At 38.5% G+C, this 24,595-nt stretch overlaps 1 protein-coding gene across 1 annotated transcript in view; it reads left to right on the top strand.

Annotated features, from left to right (window-relative positions):
* Positions 1-24,595, top strand: part of VAV3 (vav guanine nucleotide exchange factor 3) — a 441,372-nt gene that overhangs the window by 226,858 nt on the left and 189,919 nt on the right. The window contains exons 10-15 of the mRNA XM_070367578.1: positions 177-272; positions 3,669-3,737; positions 5,400-5,486; positions 8,695-8,780; positions 10,310-10,442; positions 11,145-11,254. Coding sequence (XP_070223679.1) covers positions 177-272; positions 3,669-3,737; positions 5,400-5,486; positions 8,695-8,780; positions 10,310-10,442; positions 11,145-11,254 — 581 coding nt within the window. The remainder of the gene's footprint in view (positions 1-176; positions 273-3,668; positions 3,738-5,399; positions 5,487-8,694; positions 8,781-10,309; positions 10,443-11,144; positions 11,255-24,595) is intronic.

Consider the following 24,595-nt stretch of genomic DNA (forward strand, 5'->3'; position numbering starts at 1 on the left):
GTTTTTCTTTGATGATACTTCCTTTTTTTTAAAAAAGGGGGATCATTAAGGAAAAGAGCAAAATATTTATTGTATAATAGCAGTTTTGCTTATGGCTTTTGCATCTTTTAATGTTTGTATTATGACTTCGTTTGGTAAAACTAACAAAGTTAAATTAAAAAAATATATTTCATTAGGAATGTTCTAAAAGAGCAAACAATGGGAAATTTACTCTTCGAGATTTGCTTGTGGTTCCTATGCAGCGTGTTTTGAAGTATCACCTTCTCCTTCAGGTATGTAACTTAAAATTGTTTGTTCATTCATTAATTCAACCAAACATTAATGAAGCATCAATTATGCTCAGAAACGTGATATTTGGAGCCCTTTCCCCTTACATTTTTCAATTATGAGGATGGCTAAATGGGAAATAATAGAACAGCTGGAAAAGTTTTCCTCCTTTTGTGTGAAGGTAATTCTGTATCTTTCATAAAGCTATGTTTTATGTCTTGCAAACAGAAGTGGCTCCAAAAAATTTTAAAAATTAAAAAACACGCAAAACAAATACAAATATCCTTTCAACAACCTAGTCTTCTGTCGTTAGCAGTAATCATTGATAGAATCTCAATGTTGTGATACACTTGAGTTTTGGCAGGTTAATTGTGTTAGAACTTGGGCCTTATAACCATAAATGAAAGAGAATTGTGTCACATTCTGTGTTGCTTTCTGCTATACTAAATTATAATAAGACTACATTTATTTTGAAGTGATTCTTGTTATAACCCCAAAGCTTATGGTTTCCATGGTTAGTCCTCTAATGAGGGTGGAGAGTCTTATAAATTTAATTTGATAGCTGTACCAGGAGACTCATTAGTTCTGCTCCAAAGAAATGTCTTACTGTATTAGTCTGTCATCTCTGCTGATGCTTGTGAAATGTCATTTTAAAAAGATCTACTACCTGTATGTGAATATAATTCTGAATTTGCTGTGCTTTATACATCTTGTATATTAAATTTCTTGAACTGTAGCTGCAAAATTATTAGTCATTTCTATTTTTGTTCTACTGAGAAATCAGAAAAATTCCAACCCTGATTATTCCTTAAAAATGCATTAAAACATTTATGAGACCTAAACTCAAAGAAACTTAATCAAATTGCATTTTATGAAAAAATAATAAGGAAGACTTAGGCAGTCAGTTTCTGAGATATCATGAAACTAAAAACATATCACAGAAGAAAATGATAATTTATTTTGTAACTTTGGGATAGTCAAATATTGATTGAAGAACTTAAAAGGTACAGTTTTCAAGAAATACCTATTTTGGTCACTTAAAAGATTTTAGACATAAAAGTATAAAATATGACCATACCTTTTAGAAAATCAGCAAACTTTTTTTTCCCTTAACTTCTCTTGGGTTGTTTGATATTTTAAATTTCAAAAGTATATTTAGTTCCATGATGTTTTTTTTTAAGTAGGGAAAGTTTTATCTGGGATAGCACACTTAGATAAAAATTCTAGAAATGTTTTTTCATCTCAAAATAATATAGAGTAGAATTAGTTTGTCTACTGTTTAGAAATATGTTGAGTACATGTGGTGTGAATTGAACATTTTCTACATACTACTGTGTTTTAGTGGGTAAATAATTTTTGAAATGCCTTATGATTTGCAATCACAGATTTATAAAATTAAAATATTTTATTGTGGGATTTGAAACTTTGAGAACACTTTACTTTTATTATTTAATAGAGGAAAAGCAAAAATAGAAATGAATATAAGTGTGACAAGTTTATTATACTTAACAGATTTGATGTTTATAGGTTCTGTTTACTAGAAACACTAATGGTTTTGAATTCAGCAAAGACTTCTGAATGGCTTCCATGTTCCACATTATAGTGTGAGACTCTCAACAATATAAAACTGCCCTCCTCACACTGACAAATCTCACTGTTTAGATAGGGAAAATGAAAAGTAATTTGCCAAATACAATACAATGTGATAAGTATGTACAAAGGTGGTACAAATAAAGACCTAGTTAATTATGGCTTGAATAGAGGCCTCTGTCGTAGAAAGCTTCACAGAGGAGCTATTCTTGAGTTGAGCTTTGAAGGAAGAATAACGGTTTGACGGGTGGATTAGAGAGAAAGGGCTTTAGAGGAGAGAAAACACCATGCCTCATGGGATCAGATATTAGAACGTGTTTTGAGAATTGCAATTAATTTAGTGGAAATAGGACACAGGTTGTTTGAATGGAAGTGAGGAGAGAAGTTGAGGGAGGTTTGCAGAATTCATATATCATGAGGCATCTATGAAGAATGGATGACAGCCTGAAGCTTTTGTGGGTTTCCCAGAAGTTCAAATAACAGGATCTAACTTACATTTAGAGATTCAACTCTGATGTCAGTAGAGTGAATAGATTAGCAAGGAAATAATAGAATAGTCAATAGTGAATAGAGTAGTGAGGAAAGACTGCAAGGTGGAAGATGAAACAGAAGCCTGTTTGAAAAAGAGCAGTGACTTGAACCAAGGTAGTGGCAGTGGGGGTGGTTGCAAGGAGAAGGATAAAGTTAGCATCAACAGAACTTAGTGAGAGAGAGAGAGAGAGGGAAGAGTCAGGGGTACCTGTTAGGTTTTGGCTTAAGTGATAAAGGTGCCAACATTCAGTAAAATATAAACAGGAACAAGAGTAGGAATGTGGGTGAAGGTTCATTACATTTGGACATGCTAGACTTGAGGGTCTTGTGAGATACCTAGTAGAACTATTTAAAATAGGACATTTGCGTCTGGGACTCAGGCGTGAATTCTGGATTGAGCACATTCGTTTGAGAGTGAACAGTCCCACTAGGTAGTAGGTGATGCGATGGCAATGGTTGTGATAGAATTCATAGAGTATGTAAAGTAAGAATAACAGAAGACCAAGGTGAAAATCTAAGGAACAATAACTGATTTCTAAGGTGCAGACAAAGAAAGAAGAAACTTGAAAGACTGATGAATAGGCTGACATTTAAGATGAACTAACAAGTAACAGGATGCTGAAGCTGAAACTCCAGTACTTTGGCCACCTCATGTGAAGAGTTGACTCATTGGAAAAGACTCTGATGCTGGGAGGGATTGGGGGCAGGAGGAGAAGGAGATGACAGAGGATGAGATGGCTGGATGGCATCACCGAGTCGATAGACATGAGTTTGAGTGAACTCTGGGAGTTGGTGATGGACAGGGAGGCCTGGCGTGCTGCGGTTCATGGGGTCACAAAGAGTCGGACACGACTGAGCGACTGAACTGAACTGAACAAGTAACAGTAATAGCAGTAAACAGAAGAGCATAATGCCCTGAGACATAATAGCCATCAGAATTAAAAATAGTAATGAAGGCAAGTTGGACGATGAATGAAAAGCATCTGTCAGTTGTCAGGAGGGGATCTTTCCTAACATCTGGCAAGAGTGTCAGTGTGATAGTGGGGGATAGAATTCAAGTTCAACTTTGAAAGGAAAACTTTCTGACCGTCATCTCGTGTTCTTCTGATGTCTAGTTGATCTTCTTACAGTTTGAAATTTATGATGAAAACAGAGCCTGGGTATGTCAGATTTATCACTTTATGGTGCAAATAATGATAAAATGGTTTATTTGTAAAATGTTTTCTTTAGTTTTTGTTTTAATTTGATGAAAGTAGTACTAAACCGTATCTTCCAAATAGGAGCTGGTCAAACATACCACTGATCCTATGGAGAAGGCAAATCTGAAATTGGCTCTTGATGCAATGAAGGTAAGAGGAATGCATCATTAACTTGTTTGTATTTCTCATTCTTACTGGAAAGCAGTGACTACAAACTGCTAATACATATGTATGATATGCTAATAGGAATTATAATATCTATAAGTGTTTATGTAGTTTTATTGTTAGTGGGGAGAGCTGGATATTTTTAACTGAAATTAATATCCTTGCATGGATTTAATTATTGGACAAAAACTAAAACCAAGAGGTATATTAAAATAACTTTTGTTGTTTATGAAAGCATGTCCCCTTCCATAATCACCAGGAATGATTAAATAGAAAGGTTTTATTTCACATTCTTTTTATGGCTACTGGTAGAAAACTGTTGACTTATGCAAGCAGCAGGTTAGCTAATGACTTCAGAACACTGGTGTGACTTGTTTTCCTCAAGTGAGGATGTCTGCCACGTTTATCTTCATGGATGTTGTACGTCAGTAAAGTGGATCAATCTGGGTTTCTATTTCTGGTAAATCTGAAAATTAAGAACTTTCGATACAAGTAGATAAACGCAGACATTTTGAACATAGTGGGCAATGCATAAAACCCCAATTTCCATGCTATGCTGGACTTAGACTTTGCAAGAAATAATATTTGCCCCAATTTACAACATACCCAAGTATTTGTTCTGGAGACAAAATGCCAACATGACTCTACTCAAAGCAATGCATAATGCTTACCCGTGTCCCTGTGCGAATCTCAGTGTTAGCTCTGCTGTTTAGGTGACTTGAATACCATGCCAGGAAGCAGCACACGATTATTTATTATTATTAAAAAAGAGATACCAGGTTTCCAGTTTTTTAAAGAAATCTCTTACAGAGATATTCTATGAAAAATCGGGCTTTCATTTAGAACAAAGTTAGGAACTGCTTTTTGTGTGAGTTCTGTTCCTGCTGTTGCCGATGAATATAAGAGGATAGGGGAAAAAAGAAAAAGAACCCAGAAAACAGGAAAAATCTGGAGCACCTATAATAAAAATAGCTGGTTACAGTATGGAAAGATTAGCTAATGTTTCCTCAAATATGAGAAAAGATGTTTCAAAATAGGTAAAGGCATGTGGAAAAGCAAGACCAGCGTTGTTTGTGCTCTTTCCTTCCTTTTCTCCCGCCCTGGTTTCTCTCCTCTTCTTTCCTTCCCCTTTATTAACTCTTTGAAATTGACCTGGCACCACTGACTTAATGCTCCCCAGAACTAAGACACTTAATTGGTTACAGACAACAGCCTTGCTGGATTCATTGTCTCACTTTTAGTTACTTTTCTGTCCTGTCTAATCCTTCATGATTGTCCTCATTCTAACTCAAGTACAAGTGTGACTCCCTCAAGGTCAGCGTTTGAAATTTACATGCTCCCAACCTGGTTTCCTTTTTGTTGTTCTGCATGGCAGCTTATTTTGTTTGTTTAGTGTTTGATCTTCCCTCTCCTCAAGGGTGTGGTAAAGGACAGGGCTTCAGTCTTCCCAGCTGTACTCCAGACGGTTTTAAATTGCTTTAGAGATGCAGCTTTGATTGACTGGGCTTTCATTTCATTGTCGTTGAAAAGTTATGGCGGTAACTTTTATCACTAATGAAATTAATGATGTGTTTCTTTTCAAACAGTGCTCATCTCTTGTCTGATCTTATCGTGCCTTCTTTTTCTCCCCTTCTCTTTATTCTTTAGGACTTGGCACAATATGTGAATGAAGTGAAAAGAGATAATGAGACCCTTCGTGAAATTAAACAGTTTCAGCTATCTATAGAAAATTTGGTATGTAATTATCATTCCATCCAGCTTCTCTAACCCACAGCTTGGGGGACATTCTAGGAGTTGTTTTTGAAGAAAAAATAATTTACCTTCAAGTTTCTGTTATTCTAGGTTTTTTCTGACTTCTGTTTGACAGAGTCCACAGGGATGAATGTTCAGTGGCATCTGTGACACATTGCTCTCCAGGGACCTTCTGCCATCGCTTGTCCCTAATCACATTGTGATACCTCTGCCCCTAGTAGTCCCAACTCTAAACACTGGATCCATTTTTTTCTCTTCTTATCCTCACCCCCATACATACTCATGGTAGAGCCCTGTTAATATATTCATTTTATGTATAGTTACTGGGTGACTGCTGTGTGCCAGATGTTTTGCTTGGGGCTGGGGCTGTAACTATGAGCAACATGATCTCATGGGTGAAGAGACAGTAAAAAGAGAGTTTAAAACTGCTCTATTGAGATGAATGCTGTGAACAGGTTGCTGCAACAGAGGCTAGTGAGGGGAGTCCTAGTTTAGATAAGATGCTCAGGAAAAGTCCTTCTGAGGCATTTCTCATTTGAGCATGAAGGATGAGAAGAAGCCAGTGGCATGAAGGTCTGTACAGAGAGGATTCCAGGCAGGAGCCATAGCAAGTGAAATGCCCAGAAATGGGCAAGAGCCAGGAGACTTTCCTGGTGGTCCAGTGGTTAAGACTCTGCGCTTCCACTAGAGAGGGTACGGGTTCAGTGCTTCAGTACAGGGGGTGGGGAACTAAGACCCCACATGCTGTATGGCATAGCCAAAAAGTAAAAATTACAAAAAAGAAGCTGCTGCAAGACAAGAGAGGCTGGAAATTGAGAGTGAAAGGAAGAAGGATGGGCCCTGAAGTGACGGAGGAGGACCGGAGAACTGTACCCCGCAGCCTTGGAGGACAAGGCTCTGAGGGATTGCAGCAGGAAGCTAGTGAAAGGCTCTTACCAGAGGGTTTTGCAGTCTGATTTATGTGTCAAGAAAACTCTTTCATCAGGCAGACCAGTCAGCAAGTTGTTGAGGTGGTTTCAAGAGAGAGATGATGGAAGTCTGGTTAAGGCTGTGGGTAGAGAAAACAGATAAATGAGTGGATTTAAGATACGTTCCTTGGTGGGGCAGTTTTATTGCTTCTTTCTCTGCAACAGCTTTGGTCTGTGTCGGTCTTTCCACACGTACAGCCCTTTCCCCTTTTCAGGACTCCATCTGCCACCTTTCCAATCACAGTAGTCTCTAATTACCTCTTCACATAGCTGTGTTTCCAAAACGTGGATTTCTCCATTCACTTGCTTTCCCAAACTTGTCAGGATTTTGTTACCTTCAGGATTCAGTCAACATTCCTTAACATGGATATTTAAGGTCCTCAATGATTTGGCCTTAATCTGTATTCCTAAACTTATCCAGCTAATAACGGCCCACATACTTTATGTTCCAGCTGTCCTGCTGCATTGTAAGGTCTCCGATTTGCCCTGCCTTGTTTTTGGTTTCGTTTCGTGTGTGTGTGGTGGCACGGCATGTGGGATCTTATTAATAGTTCCCGACCAGGAATTGAACTTCTGCCACCTGTATTGGAAGGGTGGAGTCTTAACCACTGGACTGCCTGAGGAGTCCCTGCCATACATTGTTATAGTCAGGCCTTTATTATAATGTTGTCAAAGCCCAGAATATCTTTTTTCATAATTTCCTATCAAATTTCTTTCCTGTCCAATTGAAAAAAAAAAAAAGATTCTCTCCCTAATCTGCCATTTCCCCCTTTCTTTGTAATTCTATAGCACATTGCCCAGATAGCTGTTTTCATTGTGGTAAAATATATTAAATTTGCCCTTTTAAATTGTACACTAGTTCTTCATCCTGCCTTCTTCCCAGCCCCGGGCAGCCACCATTCTACGTTCTGTCTTTATGAATTATTGGATATCAAACTCATCACACTTTTGTTTGTAAATATTTTCTCCCATTCTGTGGGTTGCCTTTTTACTCTGTTAACAGTGTTCTTTGCACAAAATTTTAAATTTTGATGAAGTCCACCTTTCCTTTTGTTGCCTGTGCCTCTGGTGTCCTAAGAAGTCGTTACTAAATCCAATGTCATAAACCTTTTCCCCTATGTTTTCTTCTTTAAGTCTTGTATTTGTAGCTCTTTGATTCATTTTGAGTTAGCTTTTGAAAACAGTATAAGGGCCTGACTCCATTCTTCTGCCTGTGCATATCCAGTTTCCCCAGCACTGTTCGTTGAAAAGGCTCTCCTATCCCCCACCAAATGGTGTTGGCACTTTGGTCAAAAATCATTTGACCTTTATATGAGGCCTTATTTCTGGACGTTCTGTTGTATTACATTAGTTTAGATGTCTGTGTTTAGGCCAGTTCCACACTGTTTGGATTACCATAGTTTTGTAGTAAGTTTTGAAATCAGGAAGTATGAGACCCTAACTTTGACCTTTTTTATGATTGTCTTACCTATTAGGAAGCATTAATCTTTATACTTTTTTGTAGTACAGTTAATTACATATCTTTTTTATTAGAATGTAATCTCATCGATGTTATTGATATTTTCAGTCAGTTCTTTTATCCTTTAGCATCTTGTAGATTAGGTGCTCATAAATACTTAAAACTTCTTATTGTCTGTCTTTTGGGAAATGGCTTATTATTTTTAATCATTAAGTCAGGACTTTTCATTTTTGAGATCTTAGCCTCAAGGAAGCCATCCTTGACTCCCTAGACCAAATTAGGTCCTCCAGCTCGCATGCTTCTGCTCTTCCTTCATGCAATCACACGTTTGTGATTATATACTTGGGTGAATATTTGTCACCCCGTGGGCAGTATGTTTCATGAGGGCAGGGTCTATATCGTTCTGTCCTGTACGTATTCCATTCCACTGGCTAGCCCACAGTGGATGCTCAGGAAGTATCAGTTGTAACTTTCTTGTGATTTGCATTATTCCAGTTAATCCTCTCTTTTGGTAGCTAACTTCTCTATCAGGGTTGTAAGTAAAATTAATTAATGTCTTCAGTATGCCTGCTGGGATGAACATGGACAGGTTGTTTTTGAACGTATATCATACAGACCTGAGCTTTTTAGAGTAAATGTGCTCAAAAGGTCAAATGATAAAATTTGCTCTAAGGAAGTTGTGCCTAGAAAATATCCTCACTAATATTTATTTCTGTCTTTATGTGATTATGAAAAACTGAGACATGTACATTTTCTATTTTAGAACCAACCCGTTTTGCTTTTTGGACGACCTCAGGGAGATGGTGAAATTCGAATAACCACTCTAGACAAACATACAAAACAAGAAAGGTGAGAAGGATCAGTACTTATTTAGAAAACAGTTATTAGTATCAGGAGATTGAGAAAATCTTAAGGACGTTTCCTTTAGGATAAAGGAGTGAAATAAAGGAATAAAAATAAGGGAAGAGACCAATCTATTGCTTTTTAATTTCTATGGACATGTTAGGTAGTCCCTTCTTTGTTCTGGTATCTGTTGATTTCCCTAAGTTTGAGTTCTTCAGAAGGAAAAGAAAAATCTAGAATGTCAGCTAGAGTAAAAAAGTACACATTAAAATGAGAGTAGCAATAAAATAATAATAGATACCATGAAAACACAATTGTTTAATTTTACTCTTTGGTATGCATTATAAAAGAACTAAAAGTAATACAACATGTCTTGAGAATGAGGTCCAAATAAGGGCCATTTAAGTGAGATTTTCTTGAGGGAAATATGTAGGTGTGTTCCTTAAAGATTAGTCAGCTTGCCTGATGTCCCTAATTATCTATATGTATGTGGTTGTTAAACTGATGTATTTGATTGAAATGGCCATTTTCTGGAACTTTAGGATAATAGAAAGTTGACCAGTAGGGGGCAGCATCCCTCTTGCATCCACCTTGACACCCAGGCTCTAAAGGTAGGTCTCAGGAGAGACACATCCTTTTAGCCTGTCCCAGAAAACAATCTTTGAAAGTGATGCAAGTAATAAGGCTGTGTGAATGTCTCATTATCACAGTGTATATGTGTTAATCACTGACCGAGAGTTTTCAAAAAGATACAAGTGTTGGTACTGGATGATAGGATTTATAAGATTTGTTTTCTCCCTCAATTACATTGCTTTTCATAAGATAGAAGAGAAATATCAAGGTGTAAATTTAACCATGATTTCTGTGGCTCACATTAGGGTCATGCACCATTCAGTTGTATTTCAAGTTGTCCGTTAAAGCATAGGAGCAGTCTACAGGGCCAAGCACAGGTTCCACAAGTAGACCCAGGAGTGAGTCCTGCTTTGCAGCCACTAGCAGTGTGATCCTGAGAAAGTTACCCAACTTCTCCGAGCCTCGGCTTCCTCCTCAATAAAATGACGGTGATGATACCTACCTCAGGAGGTGGTCCTGGGGATTTAAATTAAGTGAGCCATCTTTGTGGAAGGGATGAATGCTCCTCAAGGCAGTCTAGCCCACACCTAGTAACAAGGGAAGACGTTAACCACTATTGTTGCCATTAATATTTTCCCATGGGTGTTTATCTTTTAAACTGGAAGAAAAAAGTAATGGTTCATGAACAGCGCTTTATGACTTAATTGTTCCTGGCAGCAACCCTGCAGTGTGCATATTATTCTTGTTATAATTTTGCCTGTTTTTTAACTGTGGAAACTGAGGTACAGCAGGGTTATCATTTAGTAAAGGGCAGTGCCAGGACATGCGGCTCATTCTTTCAGTGTGCAGCATTGTCTTTGTCTTTAACTCATGGGATAAATTAAACTTTACTTGGGAAGAATTAACACATGTTCTTCCAAGCTATTTAAATAAATCAATCTCTCTTGCTCTCTTTCTTTCAGGCATATCTTCTTATTTGATTTGGCAGTGATTGTATGTAAAAGGAAAGGTGATAACTATGAAATGAAGGAAATAATAGATCTTCAGCAGTACAAAATAGCCAACAATCCTACAACTGATAAAGAAAATAAAAAGGTAAATTCTTGGAAGTGAACAACTGTAATTTACTCATAACTTTGACTATCCAAGGAACGTATGCTAATACAGTAATGTGAAAAAGAAAGTCACCTGGTCGTGTCCGACTCTTTGTGACCCCATGGGCTATACAGTCTGTGGAATTCTCCAGGCCAGAATACTGGAGTGGGTAGCCTTTCCCTTCCTCAGGGGATCTTCCCAACCCAGGGATCGAACCCAGGTCACCCACATTGCAAGTGGATTCTTTACCAGCTGAGTCACAAGGGAAGCCCAAGAATATTGGAGTGGGTAGCCTATCCCTTCTCCAGGGAATCTTCCTGACCCAGGAATCAAACCAGCGTCTCCTGCATTGCAGGTGGATTCTTTACCAACTGAGCTACAGTAATGTGAGAGGTGGCTCATTGATCCAGGTCTTCTTGTTTCTAGAGATTAATTAGAGACAAGCCTCTTTGAGAAACAATTAGACAGTGCCACAGGTGATATGATCCTCTCTAATGCCTTGATGAACATGGCAGCAAAATGCACTGGGCATAGCAATTGTTATAGATAAGAAGTTGACTACAATAATCTTGATTGTTCACAGTTTGATGATAATCGTATGAGAGGTTTTGTAGATGATTATGGTGGTATTTTAGTGATTTGAAAAACACAGTGTTATTAATGAATGATACCTATTAACCTGAGGAATATTAATTTTAACAGTGGTCTTATGGCTTCTACCTCATCCATATCCAAGGACAAAATGGGTTAGAATTTTATTGCAAAACAAAAGATTTAAAGAAAAAATGGCTGGAACAGTTTGAAATGGCTTTGTGAGTATTCCTACTTTTAAAAGTGCTTTTTTTCTACTGCATAAGTCTCTTATGAACAATGAGCTACCGAGAAATGCACTACGTTTGTAGCATGTGTACAGAGGTTGTGAAAACACTGATCATGAGCGCTATGCTGCTGGGCTGTCAGCTGGAGAACTTTGGTCTCCTAGGAGAGATGTCTTGGTGAATTTCTTCAAAAAAAAGAAAGAGGGAGCTCCAGCCTTCTGTTTGACTTTCTTCTCATGGGTGTATTTTGATTCCTTAGCTTTCAGCAGCTTCTGAAAGTTTTAATTATTCTACCGATAAACTTTTAATGTAATTGCCATGTTTTGAATGTATCTTTAAGTAGAAATACCCCCAGATACATACACATACACACACACATATTCATACATGCAAAAATCTCATTTTAAACAGATTTGTTTGTTCCTCCCGTTTGTTTTTAACTTATTTCTTTTTTGCATTCTGGGTAAATTGCTTGACATATTCAATGAATGCCTTCAGGGCCTAATTTCTCTCAGTGCTTTTTCCTTTTATTAAAGTGGAGACTCAACAAAGAGGTAGGAAACAAATCAGACCTGTTTCAAAGGGAATGGCATACAGAGATGTAATTATACAAGAATATGTCATTATAGGAGTTTTCTTTCAGTTTTGAGGTTCATGCATTAAAAGGTGTATAATGACCCTTGTTATGGAAACATATAGGTCACCCTGAAATTGAAACTGGTAGCAGAAGGTGAAATTAAGGAAAAGCACTTTTGTGATTTGCTTCATTTGTGTTCTAACATAATTTACCTTTTGCAGACAAATTCTATTGGATTTTTTGTTTGCTTTTTCCTTTCCTTTGTTTTTGGAAATGCTTATATTGATATAAAATGGAGATAAGATTAGAATATTTTATTGCAGTGCTTAAGTGAGAAAAATAGAAATTTTCCTTGCATTATTATCTCTAAAATTCTGAAAGATGAGATTGTACAGCTAAAATAATTTTAACCTTATAGGCAATTCTGGGTTCAGCAATAACCCTTGTCAGGAACTGGCTGCATAGTCTTAGCTGATTTATTTAACCTCTCAGAGCCTCAGTTTCCTCCTTGGTAAAATAAGAATAATGATATTTTGAAGTCCAGATACTATGTGTCAAGCAGTATGGTGGCCAGATAGTACAACAGCAGGATATGGTGTGAATAGCAAGCATTATCTATTGTTATCACTGTTATTTAATATTGCTTTGTATTTCGTATCCCTGTACCCCTAGGGACTTACAATATCAGAATACATATTTCAGTATACTGTTATAGTTTTTTTTTAATGTATTGTTGTTGATTATAGTAATTAAAAGAGCCTAGTATTTGCACGCATCCATAAAATGACTATTGTATAGGGACCTCTCTGGTTCGGAGCACGAGTGATGTAGGTGGTGACCTCTGCCCATTCTCTGATGAGCTGTGGGCTACATCATAACCAAGTGTGCTGTTTTAGAGAGGTTTAAAGTGATAGGCAGTATTTGGACTTGATCAGTTGGGACTGGGGTGACAGGATGTGGGGTTGCTGATTATGTGCAAAGGCAGAATTGACCTTAATGCCCCTTTGCTCTTGTGGGAAGGATGCTATGCTGGTATTTTCTTATGGGTTCTACTTGTTTAATCTTTACATGAGTGAAGGAATTTCTGCAGAGGAGAAAAGTTAAATTTGTTATCCAGAGTCGGCAGGCTCCTTGGACTGTATTGACAGGTGTATCACTTAATATTTTGTTCACTTGCCATAAATCAGACATCTAAACTCTGGATACAAGAGCCTCAACAAGACGGATGCTTATCTCTGTTTTCATGGAAGGGAATCTGGGGTAGGTGGACAGGGGTGGGATACTGGCTCTCTGGGTATTGTCGGGAAGCCAGGCTCAGATCTTCCTGCTCTGCCATTGTCTGCATGGCTTTTGTCCTCAATGTTCACACCTTGTTGTCCAAGACAGCTGGAACTCCAGCTATAAAATCTACATTCTAGGCAGCAAAAGGTGATCCCTACTTTCAAGGATCCTGTGAAGAAACACCGCAAACTTTTGTTACATAATACTGATCAGAACTTAGTCTTGTGGCCGTATCTGACAAGGGAGTCTAGAAAATGCAGTCTTCCACAGAGTCCAAATGACTGTTCTATACATCTGTGTCTCTTTTGCTGTCTCACATACAGGGTTATCGTTACCATCTTTCTAAATTCCATATATATTAAATAAATTTAAATAAAAAAAAAAAAAAAACTAAAAAAAAAAAAAAAGAGAATGCAGTCTTCATTCTGAGCGGGAGTATGCTTGGCTATGAACCAAGGTTCTCCTATTATGAAAGTAAGGAGAAGTGGGTACTTGCAGGCCACTCTCAGTCCCTGCCGTAAAGGTGTATACATGCAGGAAGGGCTTGGAGAGGTTTAAATTGTTCTACCACAAGCAAGATGGCTGCATCACACACAGGGAAGCTGGGTGGACGTCTTTATTGTGAGCGGCATCCAAGCACCTCAGCAATGTAATTAAACATCCATCGTGACTATTTGCATTTCAGAGTATCCCTGGCTGCCCATGCAGATGATACCTTTTCTTGAGAATTGCTCAAAGTTGAGGGCTTCCTTAAGCAGAGATTATGCCGCATATGGCATGTGAATTAAAATTAAGCAAAATAAAATTAGGATTTTATTCAAGCATCAGAATGTTCCATTATTTTATTTCCTCCCTTCTCTTTTGAAGCTTGTTATGCAGGAAGGCCCTGCTCCCAGCTTTGTAAGACAGGTCTTGTGCCCTGTCAGAAATGTAGAATAATCTAGGTAACTCTGGGCTTAAATTTTTGCTTATGGCTCAAATTTTTCTATTGTACCCATTATCTAAAGTTCTAGTACTCTTATTCTGTAAGCCATGGAGAATAAAAGAAAACTAAGAAGCCCTGCAGCCTTCCTGATAATACATGTTAAATAGCAAGCCTTGTGTCTTGACGCAGACCATTTCTTCAAATATCTTTGGCATTAACAGGGATCCTGTAAGTCCCCTACAGCATTCTGCAGTATTGTTTTAAGGAACTTGGGGGAGGGAGGCGTTTGTTGGGGGGTTGCAGGAAATCAAAGGAGGTGATATTTTAAGACTGATGAAATGCTTGCCAGTTCTATTTACAGAAGATGGCAGCTCTGCTGTTTATAGGATGATTGGATCATTTTTATTTTAAAAAATTGCAAATCACCTTTGGGGAGTTTAAAATACTGCTCTTAATTTAGAATATTAAAAAGGATCATAGAAAAGCACGAACACCAATAAACAGTAAGTATCTGGTAAACACAAATCATCTCCCCAGAGCTGACCTAAATCGCAGCATCTGTCTTTCCCTAGCACTCCCCCAAGCCCACTCAGAAGTCGTATTTTCTGACCTTCTTTGGCCATAGCCACTTCCAACATTTAAAATATGCAGTGGACCACAGCAGAACTTGGCAAACCTCTGGAAGAAAGACTTCACAGAGAGAAAAGCAGCAGTGACCCACTTGGATAGGGCAGGAAGAAGGAAATCTTTTTTTCTCTTTTTCTCCTGTGAGAAGTGGTAGCAGGGCCGATTGCTCTTGAGATTGGTGAAACAGTTTTTGAGTCAAATAATGTTCGAGAGCTATAGTTCTTAGGATCCCACTCTAAGAAATACATTTAGATCTTTAAAAGCCTGATTGATATACATTATTTATTCTTATTTCCAAAAGGACTTTCTGTCACTCTCTCACACAGTTTCACTTAGTTATGTGTGCATTAGGATGGCAAATGTATTTATTAGCTTAAGCTAGTTTTCCTAATAATGTCAGTAAGTGCGAATGTGAACACTGCCCATAGCCATGTTAAAAATATTGTTAGAAAGCTGAACTTGCTTGGTGATGCACTGGTAAAGAATCCACCTGCCAATACAGAAGACACTGATTCGATCCCTGGTCCGGGAAGATCCCACATGCCGTGGGGCAACTAAGCCCGTGCCCCACAACTACTGAGCCCAGTGCCCTAGAGGCTGTGCTCCACCGCAAGAGCAGCCGCTGCAGCGCAAAGCCTGTGCCCTGCAGCTAGAGAGACTGTGCACAGCAACGAAGACCTAGCACAGCCGTAAATAGGTAAATAGATAAATGAAAGTTGTTAGGAAGCTCTGGACGTGTTTTCCCCAAATCCCTTAAATCAAATGTTTTTAATGTTTTCTCCTGTTAGATTTACATTAATAAACCCTGTCATACTCATTTTGTAGCTCAGGAAACGAGCAATCGCTGGAGTATTTCAGCACATTTGTACAAGTTCAATGCTATATCATTTACAATAGGGTTCAGGATCTTAGTTCACAGCATTTTCTTTATCCAGGAAGTGCTAAAATAAGCACCCGGACTCAAATCCTGTTATCTAAAACTGGAGCCAGGTTTCTTTCTTTTTTTCTTTTTTTTTTTTCACTGTGACTAGGAATCGGAGGATCACACGGTGTCCTTACATGTTCCAGAAATAAGTCCAAGTTGGGTAAAATATGATATAAAAGAATTCAATAATAGAAGACTTTTAAAAGGAAAAGTTAAAGAAAGAAAAAGTAGAATGAGGGAAAATGCATTGCATATGGTAGCAAGTGGTAGATTCTGAACCAGCCTCTGTAATATTTAATTGAAGGGAACGGAAAGGTGCTTTGGCCTGCAATTTCTTCTGACTTGACCCAATTTTTGAAATTCTAGCAATTTAGGTTTACTCCCTTGAATAAGGAAAGCCCCCTGGAAGATGCATATGACATGATCACCATACGATCTAAGATTTCTTCACTGTGTGCCATATGCCAGGCACAGTGCCACATAGCTCATCTAAGGAAAAATGGCATAGGGACCAGTAGTGTCTGCTAATACATGAGCCCACGGTATATATCTGTCAAATGCTAAGACTAACGGGAGTGAGAAGTGAAGGAAGAGGGCATATGGAAATTCCGGAGCTGGGGAGAGGCTCTGGGACCAGGCTTCATTGTCGTCTGTGTGGGACAGCCCCCAAGTTTCATTTCCCAGGATGAACCCCGGAAAGGCAGTGTTCTCCTGTGTGGGGTGGGAGCAGGGGTGGAACTCCATCCACGAAACTCCACCAGTAGAGTTTAATCTGAGCCACAGTATGTCCTTCTAATTTATTCCCCATTTACTTCCAGAAGGAATTTGAGGTCACTCACCATGAAAAGCACACATGCCACGGAATTAAAAAGAAAAATTTAAATAATCAGAGGTCACACAGAACAGTGTTTCAAAGCATTTTCCTCAAATTCTGGCTCCACTAAACAAGAACATTTTCTTGAAATTCACCTTTTGGAGTTTGACTATGAAAGCAATGCATATGTTTTTCACATTTTAAGTAGAAAATTATATTTTGTCCCATATAATTTGTTTTAATCTAAAGGTATTGCTCAGATATTCTGAATACCAGAGGGGTAATTATCAAAGGAAATTGCATTTATTCTCCAAGTATTTATTGAGCACTTTGCCTTGTTGCCAGACACCGTTGGAAGCCCTGGACATATAGCACTGAGAGAGCTATTGCAGTTGAATTTAATTACTGTAGCTTCTAAATGCAATAATGTTCAGTTAATATATAATGGATTGAATTTCAAGACTGAACTCTTGATATTTCTATCCAAATAGTCTCTTCCTCCCAATCCCATCTATTCATGTATAATTAGATGGAAGGTCAAGATTTGCCTTTTCCCTCCACATGTAGTCAATTTCTCATCAGTCTCTGCAGATGCAAGTTGACCTCTTGCTTTTAGTCTTCACCCTTACCTCCCTGGTTTAAGCCTTCCGTGTCTCTGATTAGCTTCTGCATTCCCTGACAGCTCCTTATCAGTCCGCTTTTCAAGAAGCTTCCAGGGTAATCTGCTGTGTCCTGCCCTACTTAAGATCCATTGTTAGTTATTTATGGCACTTCGTATACTATCAAAATTTTTACCAGGACCTCAGAAGGCCCTGCATGGTGTTTTATACCACCCATCTCTTCAGCCACAACTCACACCTGTTTCCTATAGCCAGATTGAATGTGTTTTTCAGTTTTTGGAGAATATGCACAGACCTCAGGCATTCAACCGTGAGGTTTTCTTACTAGGATAGTCTTTCCTCTAGCTCCTTGAGTAGCTGCTTCTTTATCCTACCGATCTTGGCTTTAAACGTCACTTTGTGAGAGAGATCTCTTCTGACCACTATGGTAAATGAATAACCTTATCCCCCACTAGTCTTCTCTCACAATCATAATTATATGGTCAGACAAAAACTATCTAAGTGTAGCATTTGTAGACCTGAAATCTCCTCCTTGTTAAAGATGTCTATTATCTCCCTGCCCTATTTTGCCTATATTGTCTCCTCCTAAAGAGTAAGGATTTTTTATTGCTTATTAGAAGAGAAGCTAAATTGAATTACAATGGATAATGCTGGGAGAAGGGAAAATAAAGCCTCATGGGTCTGGGAATGGAAAGTTTTAGGTTTTGGGTGAGTGAGGCTCTGGAATAGCTATGGGTTCTGAGGGTTTTGGTGAGGGGAAAAGGACTTTTGAAATGCATTTCCGTAGACTGTGAATCATAGTCCTTTTGGTGTTCTTTGAAATGTTAAGAAAAGAATGAAGTTGCCATTTGGTCTAATTTGGTTGCCCTGTGTTTATATTTCATGTCCCAAGGCTGAGTTAACTGGGCCCTTGGATTCATGGCATTACTATTCAATCTGTCTATTTCATGGCTGTTCTAGTGGGCTAAAAACACCAAGAGGGCAGGGATCTTGTCACTGTTTTTCTCACCCATGATCATGCCTGGCACATGGTGGATAATCATAGTTCTTACTGTAAATCTGAAATTTTATTAAGTTTCCTGAGAACAGAGGCAATTAAAAAAAAAAAAAAACACAAAGACTCAATGAATTAGGAAATTCTTACTGTCGGACAAAATATCACAACAGTCCTCAAGGGAAAGAGACTTTTACTAATATGATAAAGACTTTAATAGTCTTCACTAGTATAATTGACTAGTAGAATTATCATCCTAGTAAAGGTAAAGCTTTTCTAATATGGTAATTCTAATGTTACTAGTATGATAATTCCAATGTGGATTCTTAGGTAAGAGACACTGAAAAACATGTTCTCTACCAGCAGCATTAGAGTTTTTGATGTTCTAGAAGTTGATGTCATATACCATTTTTTCCTTAAGTAAGCCTTCAAAAATGAGGTTGCTGTTTTTTGAAGGCAGTTGTATAGACACTTAACCTGATGCTTCCAGGCTTTCTTTTTGTCCTTCTGGATGAGTGGTTTTTTGGTAGTCTGACTCGATGCGTGAATGGAACTTAGAGAACCGAGGAGAATGGCTGATTTTCACATCGCCCATATTCTTTCAAGTAATATTGATCTGATCTATACTTCTATTAGAAACTGCAGAGCAATATGCAAGTCATGTGCTATTGGAGTCCTTCTTGCCTCTAGGAGACACAGGGGGTATAGAACTTGAACCAGTTTTAAGATCTGAGGTGCTCAAAGCCAGCTGCTTCCTTGTATTTCTCTCTGTCCCCACTCCTGATTCCTTGTGACCTGCACAATTTTTTTCCACCTGTCAGACTCAGAAGAGAGGCTTCACTCCTTTTCCGTTTTGCACCTAAAGTCCAGTCACCATGTACATTTCATGATCCTGATGGGTATCACAAGGGAGACTCTTTTCTTGTGCCTGTTCCCTCTGCCATTTCCCTGGTCTCTTTAACCCCGTCTGTGGCACCTGGAGTGTGACCCTCCCCACCATATGCTGCTCCCCACAACGGACCATGATGCCTGACCACACTGCTTCTCCTGTGAGGAGTGGCTACAGGTCAGAGACAGCCCTCCACTAACCATTGTGGGATTTGGAGGAATAAAACTGGGGTACTTTGCACATCAGTTCAGGATTAAGAGATCTGGTGAGTGTCCCAAGAGAAGTGGCCTTTGTTGTTGATTGATGAGAGGCCCATGTTGGGATATCAAAGGTTTGGCAGCAGATTTGACATTCTATTGTGCAAATACAAAAGACTGACTTTGTTTATATTTTTATCCATTGAAGATTCCTCCAACATCTACACAAAGCTAAATAGGAGAATTCTATATCAAGTCCAAACTGCTGCTACTCTGACTACTGCTACATCATCATTACTACATTACTAGGATAATAATAATACTGATTCTCTCTCTTCTTCCTTTCCTTTCCTCTCCCTCCTCTTCTTTGTTCTCTTCATTAAGAGGTCTGTTGGGTTCTTCTTAAATATAAAAATAAGTGTCTGTTGAGACTGTGAATTTCATCTCTTGGAACAGGCCAGAAAGTAAATGTTTTCAGCTTTGTGGACCATGTGGTATCTGTCACAACTCCTCAGTTCCATCACTGTAGTAATAACACAGCCATAGATAATACATAAGTGAATGAGCGTGGTATATTCCAGCAAGAGCGATCATGGGCTGTAGTTAGTGACTCTTGTCTTACAGCACAGAGGTGATGATATTTAGGCCTAGGGAATGTAGTGAGTATGTGTTACCACAAAAAGATCTCGGCTGTGTGGGTGCCACACAGTGGCTTTTTGTAGAAGTATGATTTTCTCAGTAGAACCTAATTCTTGTTTAGGTTATCATGACGATTTAGCTACAAAACATTCTCTACTCCCCCAAAACCAGAACAAAAACACCTGGATGAATTCTATTAATACACATTTGGCATTATTTTGTACTGTTCAATTGAATATAAAAAATGCTATTCAGGTATCTGGTTTCATTAAGCTGTATTATGTGGTTTATCAGAAAGGACTGTGAGCTCCCAAGAATCCAGGCCAGTAGCATCAACAAGGTGAGTTGGTCTTTACTCAGTAGTTGACCCCATCAACAAGGATTGTTTTCTAGTCAGTGATGATTCTTTGTGCTCTTGGAGCATTTTCTTCTTACTAGGAGTGCCACTTGTGCCTGATATTTATTCCAAAATTCCCTCTTTGGAGAGCTCACTGAGGAAGATGAGAAAATGTGAAGGAAAGCTGTGGTGGTGTCAAGAGTTGACCCAAGGGTGAGCCCTCTGGGCGAGCTGTTTGTAGGGGTGACAACTGACTATGATAACACCCGCTTTGGTATTTTCTTGGTGTTTAAACCCCATCTCTCTCTATTTGGAAACTGGTAACCTTACAGGCATGGCACTTCCCAGGTGGCTCAGTGGTAAAGAATCCGCCTGCCAATACAGGAGACACAGGTTTGATCCCTGGGTCGGGAAGATCCCCTGGAAGAGGAACTGGCAACCCACTCTAGCATTCTTGCCTGGAAAATTCCATGGGCAGAGGACCCTGGCTGGCCACAGTCCATGGGGGTCGCAGAGTCCGACATGATTGAGCAGCTGAGCACGTACACAACCTTACAAGCACAATTACCAAAGTATCCGCTTATAAAGCATCTCCAAATTTGTCTGCTCACATGCTTTTTTGGTCTCTGGAGAAATTATTCACTCTAAAAACAACCTTTTATTCTTTTCTTCTTAAAAGGCTTTTGTTACCAGTTTTTAATATGGAGAATTTGTTTATGAATATGAAATCCACACTGACATGATCCATCGTCCCCAGGCTGTGCTGAGCCTCCCGCTACTGACCTATTCACATTAATCTCCCAAGTTGAAGGCAGCACAGCTCTCGCTGAATCTAATGTATTGTCTATAACCTTTCAAAATTGGCAGTTAAGTCAGTATAGGGAACTAAACCGCAGCTTCCTGACAGCAATAAAAAGGAAGTAGGACATGGGACAGTGCTCAGAAAAATCTCAGCTGTCATAAAATGGAGTCTTTCAGTAGCCTGTTGGACCCAGAAACATGCAAAGGCATTTCATGCATGACAAAGCATTAGTAAATATTAAATAGTATTCTTGTTCTGTTATTACCTCATGGAGACCAGCCTCTCTCCTGTTTCTCTGCTTATATTTAATACTTATTTGACATTTTTCTGGCATTCCTGAGCATGCTTATAAGGAAGGAGAAGCCATAGGCAGAAGGAAGAATGAAGGATAGATGCCAACATTTCCATCAACAAATAAGCATTACTCTGGTTAAAACTAAATGCAAATAAAATTAAGCTGAATTAGTGTGTTGGTGTCCCTGAGCTTTTATAGCAGAGCCTTTGATCTATTGTGCATGTGTGTGTTTTCTTCTTTGTGTATGAGAACAATAGCACTGCAAGCAGGAGAGTTTAGCTGGGCACTGGCGGTCACTACTGTCTCCAGATTGTCTGGGTTAAATAGAAATGAACACAAAGAATAGTTTGTTTTGGAACTTTGTTGTAATGAGTCAGCTTGTATATAGCTTCCTCTAAGAAAAGACCATAATCAGTGTATTCTGTAATAGTAAGCAAGCTTTAATTTATAAGTCTAAACCTAATAGTACAGTTAATGTCACACGTGCTACTTTTGAGGGCTTCCCTGGTGGCTCAGACAGTATAGTATCCACCTGTGAAGCAGGGTTCAATCCCTGGGTCAGGAAGATCCTCTGGTACTTTTAAGATATTTCTTGATAAGAGACTGTTAGATCATAGGCATTATTACCTGGGACTACATAATGTAAAATAAGTTGCCGTTGAAGGCTGGCCATCCTCACAATGAGAGCCATGAGAGAAACTTCAGTTTTCCTCTTCATGGAATAGTAAGCAATAGCAGTCTAGTTGGAGAGATAGTCATACTTGAAACAATTACTGAATGAGACTGAATACTATATATCATACTTGAAACAATTACTGAATGAGACTGAATACTATATATCTGTATTCATTCATTTTTTTCATGTATTTATTGAGCATCCCATACATGCCCAGAAACTATTCTAGGCACCAAGAATATAATGATGAGTAAGACAAACTCTTTTCTCTCATTTAGTTTTTATTCTAGCAAAGTTTATATTTTCAAGTCAGCATTATAACGTCAATGCAAAGCAGTGATAAATTGCAAGGTACATGAAAGAGTTTATACACATTATTTTGATGTGAGAAGAATGAAATTAGACATTTGATCATAGAAAACTCCAGTCCATGTGATGCTCTCAGGCAAATTTTGAAAGAGTTATTGGCCCTCTGGGGATGTAAAGAAGGCATTTGCAACTGAAGATTTTTCCTTTTAATTTAGGAAAAGTAAGCTGTTGTAGGGTAAGTATGTGCATTTTTTGCTTAAAATAATTAGGAAGAATACCATTTACCACTGGTACATAATTTAGAAAAAATAACTTGTTCAGGATGATTTTTCTCCTATTTATCCTAAATACCTGTTTGTAATAGTCATGATCTTAAAAAAGCATAACATTTTATGAACTCATAAACACTCTGAAGAGGTGTTTAATGTTTCTATATTCCTACACCTCAGCCTTTCCTGCAACTTTTCTAATTGTGTTGAGGAACTTACTACCTGTAGAAATATTTGCTCTATCTTCATTTAACTTTGACTGTAGAGACTGCTGTTTTATAACAAATTGAAATATGTCTGTTCACCAAGTCCATGTTTTAAATATACTTTCCCTTTGAATAAATGAAAAGAAACTTAATTTGGGGAAGTTATTTCACTGGTTAGTAGAATGCTGATCTGGTCAGGTAAAGGTGTGGGTAAGTTGAATGTTTGTGTGCATGCTAAGTCACCTCAGTCATGTCCGGCCGTTTGTGACCCTATGGGCTGGAGCCCACCAGGCTCCCGTGTCCATAGGATTCTCCAAGGAAGAAAACTGGAGCAGGTTGCCATGCCCTCTTCCAGGGGATCTTCCCGACTCAGGGATCAAACCCACGTCTCTTATGTCTCCTGCATTGGCAGGTGGGTTTTTTACCACTAGCACTCCCTGGGATACCCTGAATCTAATGTTTAATTTCAATCTAATATTATGAGAAAGATATGACATTAGCTGCTAATATGCCCACAAAAAGGTAAATGAGACAATTTTAATTTTCAGGGTGTTTAGAAATCAATTTGGGGACTTCTGATTCAATTATGCTTGGCAATTTTTTTTTTTTTTTACTCTGAGTATTATAAGGAAGATTTCAGGTTTTAATACCTTCATGTTAGGCCATTTAGAGTCTGGTAGCACAGAGGGATAATTCTTTACTCTTAAATGGTGCTCTATAGTTCCCAAAGTGTTTTGGATAATACCTCATTTGATCCTTAAAGAGTTTTGTAAGATAGCCAGGAAGGTATTATCTTTAAAATAGAGACAGAAAATAGAGAAGAGATTAAGTATTTTGTGTGTGTTTTTTCAGTTAGTAATTGGCAGAGACTGGTCTTGAATCTCAGTCCAGAGCTTTCCCCCTGCACCATGCTGTCTCTTTGATAGCAAGAATACCTACTGCTGCTGCTGCTAAGTTGCTTCAGTCGTGTCCGACTCTGTGTGACCCCATAGACGTCAGCCCACCAGGCTCCCCCGCCCCTGGGATTCTCTAGGCAAGAACACTGGAGTGGGTTGCCATTTCCTTCTCCAATGCATGAAAGTGAAAAGTGAAAGTGAAGTCGCTCAGTCGTGTCCGACTCCTAGCGACCCCATGGACTGCAGCCTACCAGGCTCCTCCGTCCATGGGATTTTCCAGGCGAGAGTACTGGAGTGGGGTGCCATTGCCTTCTCCGAAGAATACCTACTGGTATTCTCCAAAGATAAAAGTTTTCATCAGTTTGTTTTATAGGCAAGAGGTATCCTTGTGTAGTATATTCATGCACTCGATGAAAAATATGATTTAGAACTCAATTACTTTGTACTTTCTACTGATGCCATTAGATAAGAATTGGCAGAATCAAATAAAAAACAACATTGAATATTATTAGCAGTTAGTAAGGATGATTTGGGCTTCAAAGAATTTCCTTAGAATATAATAAATTGTTTTGATTTGCAGGTTAATTAATAGCAAGATTTTTGGTCACCGTATTATAGGATTGAGCCTAGTAAATTTAGACAGAGTCTTTATTCTATTTGATGGTGTTTAAAAATAATGTAAATAATGTGATTGTAGTCTCAAAGTTTAAATCCCCTTTTTAGAGGTAAAGGAATTGGGAAGGAGAAGGCTCATGGTCTGAGCCTAAATTCTGGCCAGTTATCAGGGTGGATTGAGTTCTAAATTAATGTGTGTGTGTGTGTTTGTCTGGTACTTAGGTAACACTGGCTATGAATTACATAAGTCACTGGAGGTATGAACGCAGTGTGAAAACACTGTCATTTTTCTCCTTCAGGATAAACTTTGGACTAACATTGAATAGCTTCTTCTTCCTGGGGAGAGCCAGATTTGAAGTTATCTGAATCCTGTGTTTGACCTGTCTACTGCTTATTAGAATAGTGGGCTTTCTTCTAAACATCTTTCTCCAAGAAAACACTG

This window comes from Bos mutus, chromosome 3 (genome assembly GCF_027580195.1).
Source record: "Bos mutus isolate GX-2022 chromosome 3, NWIPB_WYAK_1.1, whole genome shotgun sequence".
Taxonomy (NCBI): domain Eukaryota; kingdom Metazoa; phylum Chordata; class Mammalia; order Artiodactyla; family Bovidae; genus Bos; species Bos mutus.